The sequence below is a fragment of the Nicotiana sylvestris genome, chromosome 8, assembly GCF_000393655.2.
Source record: "Nicotiana sylvestris chromosome 8, ASM39365v2, whole genome shotgun sequence".
NCBI lineage: Eukaryota > Viridiplantae > Streptophyta > Magnoliopsida > Solanales > Solanaceae > Nicotiana > Nicotiana sylvestris.
The window spans coordinates 149,943,309-149,952,743 of record NC_091064.1 but is presented as its reverse complement, the minus strand read 5'-3'; the positions used below and the strand labels follow the sequence as shown (position 1 = coordinate 149,952,743).

Below are 9,435 nucleotides of genomic sequence, written 5' to 3'. Positions count from 1 at the left end.
AGACAAGGGGGAGAAGAAGAGCAAACCTACCCCTCAAAATACAGAAAAGAAAGTGGGAATTGAGACCGGGGCAGCGCCCTCAAAAGATGCCATTATCTATGTTCCCCAAGTCCACAAGAAGGAACATATGTCATTGATCCCTCCTAGAAGGTTTGAGCTAAACAAGAGAGCAAAAATGCATGTGCCCAAAGGGACCTACGGGGTACGGGGGCCAATAATTTCACTAAGGCTGAATGAGCCCGTGGTTATTGGCCACACACCGCAAAGGCCCATGACAGATCCCACTATCGTTCCATGGAACTACAACAAAGCAGTAGTAACTTACAAAGGTAAAGAGATCTTAGGAGAAGCTAAGGAAAATAACCCGTTGGAAAAGTACCTCATTCTGGAGGAAGTGAATAATGACACAAAGAAACGTTTCCCACCCAAGAAGTCAGTGAGTGCCGAAGAAGCAGAAGAGTTTTTTTGGAAGATGAAAATGGTAGACTACGAAATAATTGACCAACTTCGGAAGTCTCCTGCCCAAGTCTCTTTATTGTCTTTGCTAATGAATTCAACTGAACATCAAAAAGTGTTGATTAAAACTCGCAACGAAGCATACGTACCCATTGAAAACACTTTATAACAATTAGAGAGATGGCGGAAAGGTTTTTTGCAGTCAATCAAATGTCTTTTAGCAAGAATGATTTGCCCCCAAAAGGGGCTTCCCACTACAAAGCCCTTCACCTGACAGTTAAATGCGAAGGGTATTATATGAAAAGGGTCATGCTAGATGGTGGTTCTGGGGTAGATATTTGCCCTCTCTCAACTCTGCAACTTATGGAAATCGGTACTAAGAGAATCAGTCCCAATAACGTATGCGTGCGTGCCTTTGATGGCATTAAAAGAGATTCAATAGGAGAGATTTATTTGATTATGACTATCGGCCTGGTGGATTTCGAGGTGACCTTTCAAGTCTTGGACATGGATACTTCCTATAATTTCCTCTTGGGAAGACCTTGGATTCACGCAGTAGGGGATGTGCCATACACTCTCCACCAGATGGTGAAATTCGAACATGAAGATCAGGAGATTGTCGTTCATGGGTAAGATGAGCAGTCAATCTACCGAGACCCGTCAGTCCCGTGTTTTGAAGCTAGAGAAGGAATGGAACATATAGTCTATCAAGTTTTTGAGGTTGTGGTCACGGACCAATGTGAAGAAGGAGACCCGTGTCCTCAACCCTTTCTCTCAAATGCATCAATTATGGTTGCCAAGGAAATGATCAGACATGGTTACAAACCCGAGAAGGGGCTCGAGACTTCATTGCAAGGAATTACTGAACCTATCACCCTGGTTGCTAGTGAGAAGTTCTTTGGGGTAGGTTTCCAACACACGCCAGCTAATGGAAAATGGGCAGATGAACGAAAGAACAATGGTTGGGTCTTGCCTCAGCCGATTCCGCATCTTTATAGAACATTTGTCAGGCCTAAATACAATGAGGAAGAGGAAGATGGGGCCTTCACGGCCGAGGAAATTAAAGAAATCTGTGGGGCTATGAGGTAGATGTTGTATGAAACCCACATGGTCCAACTAGGTGAAGGCTCAAGCACCGCTGAGGTGCTATACATGAGACCCAATGCGAAGCTGTAAAATTGGAAGGATACCCCGTTCCCAATCAGGCGACAATCCCGGTAGTCCAATCCTACCACTTTTTCTGCATCACGAGTTATTTCAGGGTGTAACTCGGCTGTTTCCTTTTAGTTTCCTGTCTTTAATTTCCAATTTAAACCCTCTTATCTTCAAATTCAATTAAATGAAATCAAGATTTCATCGTTCATCTCTCTTTACCCTTTCTAATTTTTGTTACTTTTTCTTATTTTTTCTTTCAGTTCTAATAATTGGCTTTAAATAATATGACATGCTTGCTGACTTCATGTCCAGATCCAAACACACTGTCTAATTTTAAAATAATGAACCAAGAACCGGAATATGATGAAAAAGAGGCTTTTAGGTAAATAAATCGAGAATTGGAACAATTTGAGAATAAACCTTAGCCGAACTTAAATGAGACTGAGCCGGTTAACTTGGGTAGTTCTGAAGAAGTCAGGGAAACCAAGATAAGCATTCACACAGATGAAAAAACCCGGACGCATTATCCAACTCCTGTTTGAATTCAAAGATGTGTTTGCTTGGTCGTACGACGACATGCTAGAACTGAGTGTCGATTTGGTGGTTCACAAGATGCCAACTTACCTCGATTACCCCCCTGTCCAGCAAAAGCAAAGAAAGTTCAAAACTGATATCAGTGACAAGATTAAAGAAGAGGTCACAAAACAGTTGAAAGCGGGGGTGATCCGAGTGGTTCGATACACCACATGGTTAGCTAATGTAGTCCCAGTGCCAAAGAAAGACGGGAAAACGTGAGTGTGTGTGGACTACAGAGATTTGAACAAAGCAAGTCCCAAGGATAATTTCCCTTTGCCGAACATCCACATCCTTGTTGATAACTACACCAAACATGAAATACATTCCTTCGTGGATTATTATGCAGGATATCACTAGGTGTTGATGGATGAAGAGGATGCGGAAAAGATAGCTTTCACCACACCCTAGGGCACTTACTGTTACAGAGTTATGCCTTTTGGTTTGAAGAACACCGGGTCAACTTATATAAGGTCCATGCATGCCATTATTCATGACTTGATGCACCAAGAGATAGAGGTGTATGTGGACGATGTGATCGTCAAATCCAGGACCTAAGATGACCATGTTCGAGACCTGAGGAAATTCTTTGAGCGACTGTATAAATATGATCTGAAGTTAAACCTAGCCAAGGGTGTGCATTTTGAGTTACGTCTGGCATACCTTTGGGATTCATAGTCAGCCGGAGGGGTATCGAGTTACACCCAACGAAGATAAAGTCTATTTGAGATTTGCCTCCTCCAAAAACCAAGAAAGAAGTTATGAGTCTGTTGGGAAGGTTGAACTACATTAGCAGATTCATTGCTCAGTTGACTTCTACATGTGAAGCCATCTTCAAGTTGATAAAGAAAGATGCACCAATTAAATGGACAGACGAGTGCCATGAAGCCTTTGACAAAATCAAAGAATATCTGTCGAACCCGCCAGTCTTGGTCCCACCCGAACCTGAGAGGTCGTTGTTTCTGTATTTAAAAGTCTTGGAAACTTCTTTCGGCTGTGTTCTCTGGCAACACGATGCAACTAGAAAAAGAGAACAGGAGATCCACTATTTGAGCAAAAGTTCACAAGCTATGAAGCCAAATATACCCTGTTGGAAAAGACTTGTTGCACCCTAACTTGGGTCGTCCAGAAGCTTAGGAATTGCCTGTTGGCCTACACCACTTGTCTCATCACCTAGTTGGATCCTTTGAAATACATATTCCAGAAACCTATGCCCATGGGAGGTTAGCAAAATGGCAGATCCTACTAACTGAATTTGACATAGTCTACGTCACTCGCATGACAATGAAAGCCCAGGCATTAGCAGATCATTTAGCCGAAAACCCAGTTGATGATGAATACCAGCCTCTAAGCACCTAGTTCCCGGATGAAAAGGTAAATTCAGTTAAGATAACATCAGAAGACACCAATGCTTGGAAAATGTTCTTCGATGGGGCTGTGAACGCAAAAGGTGTTGGAATTGGGGCAATCTTGATCTCACCCACTGGTCAGCATTATCCAGCCATAGCCTGGCTTCGAATTTTCTGCACAAAGAATACTGCCAAGTATAAAGCCTGCATTATGGGTATGAACATAGCAATAGACCAAGATATCAAAGAATTGTTAATCATGGGAGATTCAGATCTGATTATCTGACAAGATCAGGGAGAATGGGAGACTCGAGATGTCAAACTTATTCCCTACAGGCAACATGTGGAAGATCTTAACAGGCGGTTCAAGTGAGTAGAGTTCAAGTACATTCCTCGTTTTCACAATGAACTGGCCGATGCACTTGCTACTTTAACCTCGATGGTGCCATACCCAGGCAATGCTCACATTGATCCCTTGGAAATCAAAATTCGAGAAAGGCACGGTTACTGCAATACGTTTGAGGCAGAACCAAATATCCAGCCATGGTATCACGATATCAACAAATTTCTAAAAACTAAAGAATACCCCGAGCAAGCTAGTGGAGACCAAAAAAGAACCATTAGACGGCACACAAGTGATTTCTTCTTGACCAGTGATGTTTTGTACAAAAGAACTTCGGATCTCAATTTGTTAAGGTGTGTTGACGCTGAAGAGGCCAGAAGAATCATGTATGAAGTGCACGCAGGAGTGTGCGGACCACACATGAACGGGTATGTTTTGGCAAAGAAGATCCATCGAAGGGGCTATTATTTGATGACTAGGGAAAATGATTACTTCAGTTTCATCAGGAAATGTCATCAATGTCAGGTGCACAGTGATTTGTTTCATGCACCACCTACAAAACGACATCCCATATCAGCACCTTGGCCATTTGTTGCCTGGGGCATGGATGTCATTGGGCCTATTGAGCCGAAAGCTTCAAATGGGCATAGGTTCATATTGGTCGCCATCGACTACTTCACAAAGTTAATTGAAGCAATTACTCTCAAATCTGTCACTAAGAAAGTTGTAGTAGACTTTGTGCACTCCAATCTCATCTGCCATTTTGGTATTCCCGCAACTATCATTACAGATAATGCTGCAAATTTGAATAGTCATTTGATGGGGGAAATATGTGAACAATTCAAGATAACGCATCGGAACTCTACTCAATATCGGCCCAAAGCCAATGGTTCTGTCGAAGCAGCAAACAAGAACATCAAAAAGATTTTGAGAAAGATGATTCAAAGTTCCAGACAGTGGCATGAAAAGTTGCCGTTTGCATTGTTGGGGTATCGCACTACTGTGCGCACATCGGTCGGAGCAACCCCGTATCTTTTGGTTTATGGCACTAAAGTCGTAATACCCACGAAAGTTGAAATCCCATCTCTCCTGATCATTGTTGAAGCAGAAATTGAAGATAGTGAGTGGGGCAAAACCTGTTTGGAATAGTTAGCCCTGATCGCTGAAAAGCGAATGGCCACAGTCTGCCACGAGCAGCTGTATCAACAAAGAATGGCTCATGCATACAACAAGAAAGTGCGGCCTAGAAACTTTGAAGTGGGGCAACTCGTCTTAAGGCGTATTTTCCCCCATCATTAGGAAGAAAAAGGAAAATTTGCTCCTAACTGGAAAGGCCCATACATTATCAGAAAGTTGTTGCCGAAAGGGGCATTATATCTGGGAGACATTGAAGGAAATGACCTTGAAACAACTATAAATGCAGATTCAGTCAAAAGGTACTATGTCTAATCCTTCTTCAACAATAACAATATCTGATTGGGATGATGAAGGCTTTTATTCTCGCTAACCCAAACACTCCAATCCTTTGCTAACCCTTTGAGCCAGTTACCTTCCTTTCATTACCCTCTTTGGAACTTGAAGATGTTTGAAAAAAAGGCTAAAAAACTAACAAAATAACAAAAACAAAATGTTTCCATGAACTACGTTCGACTTGATTCCAAAAGGATATGTAGGCAGCCTCTCTCTAAGATTCAGTCACAACAAAACAAAAATCCAAGTTCCCCCGAAAGTGAAACTGCGGCAGATGTTATAACGGTTCGGTGATGATCCCGTCGGAATGGTTCTAAAGTTTTAATTCGACCCAAGTTCTTTTACCCAAGCCTTGTTCAAGTGCTTCCGATCAATCGATGAAAGGTGTTAAAAATTGGAGAACGCAGTTGTTTGGATTCGATGCAATCAAAATGAGAGAAATAAAATGAGAGAGTCTTATTGGTGAAAAACCTACGGGCACCGTAAGACGATGGTGAGTAGAGAAACTGAAAAATGAGAGGGTCTTGTTAGTGAAAACTCATAAGAGCACTATAAGGCGATGGTGAGAAGAGAAATGAGAGAGGTCGATTGGCGAAAACTCGCAAAGGGCATCGTTGATCGAAAAGAAGAAACCACTCACCACCATTGATATTGAAAGAGTCCTGGCAAGGTTTCTCTGTGTTAAAACATGAGTCGCAATGGGTTTATGAGAAGTTGGATAGCTGCGCAGATCGGGTACCCAGTCCAAGAAGCATGTCATGTCTATTGAAGTCTGCATGCACTCCAGATAAGTCCTTCTTTCCTCCCCGAAAGGGACACCTCTCCTTAAATTCAATCTCTTGTCTTTTGTTTACCTGTCTTTGAATCCCTTTCGGTCTAATTCTGTTCTGAAACTAATACAAAGAAAATGTGTCAAGATTGGTTTTACAAGGTTCTGCTTAATAAAAGCCAAATCCAAAGAAAAGTCCCCAGCCTCAGCGGATGCGTCAAGTCGATCCGAACTGACCATGATGGCCGATACTTTGAAATAAAAGTTGTGGAAAATGAAAAGAAATCCGAAGTCAAAAGCCCCTAGAAGAAGAATAAGGTGAAAGGGCCAAAGCCCCACACGGTTAAACCGTCATGAGAAATTTTGGAAAGGTTGAGTTCCTCGGTTTTAGGAGAGAGATCAATCTTCAGAAAAGCCAGCAAGCAGCAGGGGTTCTCACCAAAAGAGTTGGGCTGAGATCAAGTGATCAAGAACAAACAAGGCCACCAAACCAACCACCATTTCAAACTAACAATTGTTCTTTATTTGGAAAAATTGAAACATGTGCAATCCAAAGCAACCGTGCAAGAAGCAGGTGCAAGCAAAAGTGAAAAAGAAATGCACAAGTTCTAGAAACAGTTGTACATCAATAATCCATCCAAAAGGGAAGTCTCCTCCAAATTTTTCCTGCATTTTTACTAAGAAAATGATGAAAAAATGAAATGAAATGAAAAAAAAAGAGGGATAAGAAGAAAATCCAAAAATGGTAGTTTAGAATCCCCAATATCAATCTTTTACTTTTGCCAACATAGGGCTCCAATCCCTCGTAGAGATTTTAGACATAGGGCCTCCATTTCCTAGTCGCCTTTTTTTGCCAACATAGGGCTCCAATCCCTAGTTGAGATTTTAGACATAGGGCCTCCATTCCCTAGTCGCTTTTTGCCAACATAGGGCTCTAATCCCTAGTCGAGATTATTTTTAGACATAGGGTCTCCATCCCCTAGTCACCTTTTGCCAATATAAGGCTCCAATCCCTAGTTGAGATTTTAGACATAGGGCCTCCATTCCCTAGTCACCTTTTGCCAACATAGGGCTCCAATCCCTTGTTGAGATTTTCAGATATAGGGCTCTGTTCCCTAATCTCTTCCTCTTAAAGAGACACAATCCTTATTTTATCGCTTTCAAAAAATATATATATATAGTTTAGATTTTAGTTACAAATGACTCACAAAATTTTCCTAGTTAAAACTGGGGGAGAAGAATTTCGTTCGTTTGGTTATTTTGGTGTCTGAGCAGGTTTGGCCTCGAGGCACAAGGACCGAGACGACCAAATGAATGAGTCTCAATCCAAATAAAGAAACGAAGAAAAAAGAGCAAAAGAAGTAAACTCAAAGTGCTGAAGTGGAGAAAGATGCGGACTGCTCAAGATATAATTGAAGTCACAAGCCTCGCATGTTCCGCCTTGATCCAATGCTGAAGAATGAACTGGCGGCTACAGATGATGAGCATCAAGATTCAGATCGGAGTCTGCAACAACAACAAGCCAAGACTCAAGATCAAGCTTCATAAGATTTATAGACAGGAATCTTGTAACCCATAGCTGATAGGCTTAGCTAGCTTAACTATTTATTTTCCATTTTGGTGCAATAAGGAGTTCAGCAAGCTGTAGCAGCAACAACAACAGTGAAATCACAGCTTCCTGGTAGTCCCAGCTACCGAAACTTCTAGAACTACACTGACTTTATTCCTTTATAGCCAAGGATATGTAGGCAACCTCTGAAGCAAGGTTCGGTCAGGCTTTTTTTTCCCTTCAAAAATGCTTCTCATGGAGTTTCAAACGGGCAAAAATCCCTTATAACTGCTCATTTTATCTTTGCCCAAAAATCCTTCGTGTCTCCAAGCAAAGAGGGGCAGCTGTGAGCATGTGATTTTTTTCTCACATTAATTATTCCTACAGAATTCCAAAGAATTAGATTTTTCTTCTTATTATTTGTTATTTTAGGATTTATTGTAGAATTTTTCTGATTACTTGCATTTTTGTGCATGTTTAATTTTATTTAATTCATAAAAATAATATAGAAAAATTACATTGCATTTGCATTTAGGACTTAATTTTATATTTTTAGATTAATTAGTAAATTAATTTGTTTGACAAAATAGAAAAAAATCACAAAATAACTCATTTTTTGCATTTTAATTTTTAGCTTCGAATTTTGTAGTTTTCATTTAATTAGTTAATTAATTAGTTGTTGTAAATATTTTTTTTTAATTAACCTAATTTGGTAGTATAATTTGGGTTAGGAATTAATGTAGGTTTTATTTTTATTTTTGAAAAGAAAAGAAAGTTAGAAATTGAAAGGAAAAGAAAAGGAAATAAAAGAAGAAGTCTGATTTTGGGCCAATTTAGTTCAATTTCCCCCAAGCCCAATTGATTTAACATAAATACCCGTCAAACCGGACCAAACCCGTGTCCCTTTACCCGGTCCGCCCCCTTATCTAACCAAACGACCCCGTTTAGATTACTCTTAATCAGGACCGTCGATCTCACTTGATTGAACGGTCCGGAACTGGGACCCCTTCTAATATATAAGTGTCCGAATGTTGACCCCCCTAACTCGTCCCTTTCACTCCTCATCTCCCTCATCATAGATTAACCTAAACCCTAGCGCCCCCCAATTCTCCACCACCTCAAGCCGGCGGCGCCACCTCTAATCAACAACAAATTAACACCATAGAATTATCACAGCCTCCCCTTTCTCAATCTCAAAACCATTTCCCTCGAATCTTTCCACATATGTTCGAATCTTAAATCTAAGTTCGAACCCTAAGAGTCCAAAATCAATTTCTGTTGAACTCGTTGGCATGCATGGCCATAGGTTTCTGTTTTTTTCGAGTTGAAGTTTGATTCAATGCAAATTGATGTTGTTAATTTGTTCTTGACAAAGAACAAATGATTAACATTAGTTTCGTTTAAAATCAATGTCTCCAGTTGGTTTCGAGTTGGATTTGGTAAGTTTTCTTCATCTCATTGCCCGTTCTTGTTGCTTCACCGTCTATTCCTCTTCCTTTCTCATCCTTTTCTCTAGTAAGTTTTTACTTTGGTTGAAATTTGACAAGGGTTTGTGGTCAGATTATTTCCGTTCATTTTTCAGTTTTTCTTTTCAATTTTTAAAGGTTGTGCATTGATTTTTGTTTATTCACTTGTTTAGTTTTTAGGTTTAAACTTCTGATTCTTGTTTTTCTTGTTTTAGTTTTGCAGTCAGTTAATTAGGTTTGCTTCAATTTGAATATGTAGTTTAATTATAGCTCATTAGTTAGTTTAAAAAGGGAAATCGGTCATT

At 40.3% G+C, this 9,435-nt stretch overlaps 1 protein-coding gene across 1 annotated transcript; it reads left to right on the top strand.

Moving 5' to 3' along the window:
- Nucleotides 1-636: 636 nt before the first annotated feature.
- Nucleotides 637-1,089, top strand: LOC138875834 (uncharacterized). Its single transcript, XM_070154707.1, has one exon. The coding sequence runs from the start codon at nucleotides 637-639 to the stop codon at nucleotides 1,087-1,089; it is 453 nt and encodes a 150-aa protein (XP_070010808.1).
- Nucleotides 1,090-9,435: the final 8,346 nt, after the last annotated feature.

What these genes read in the sequence shown, in the direction of transcription:
- LOC138875834 (XM_070154707.1), top strand. Translation starts at nt 637, where the DNA reads ATGGCGGAAAGGTTTTTTGCAGTCAATCAAATGTCTTTTAGCAAGAAT.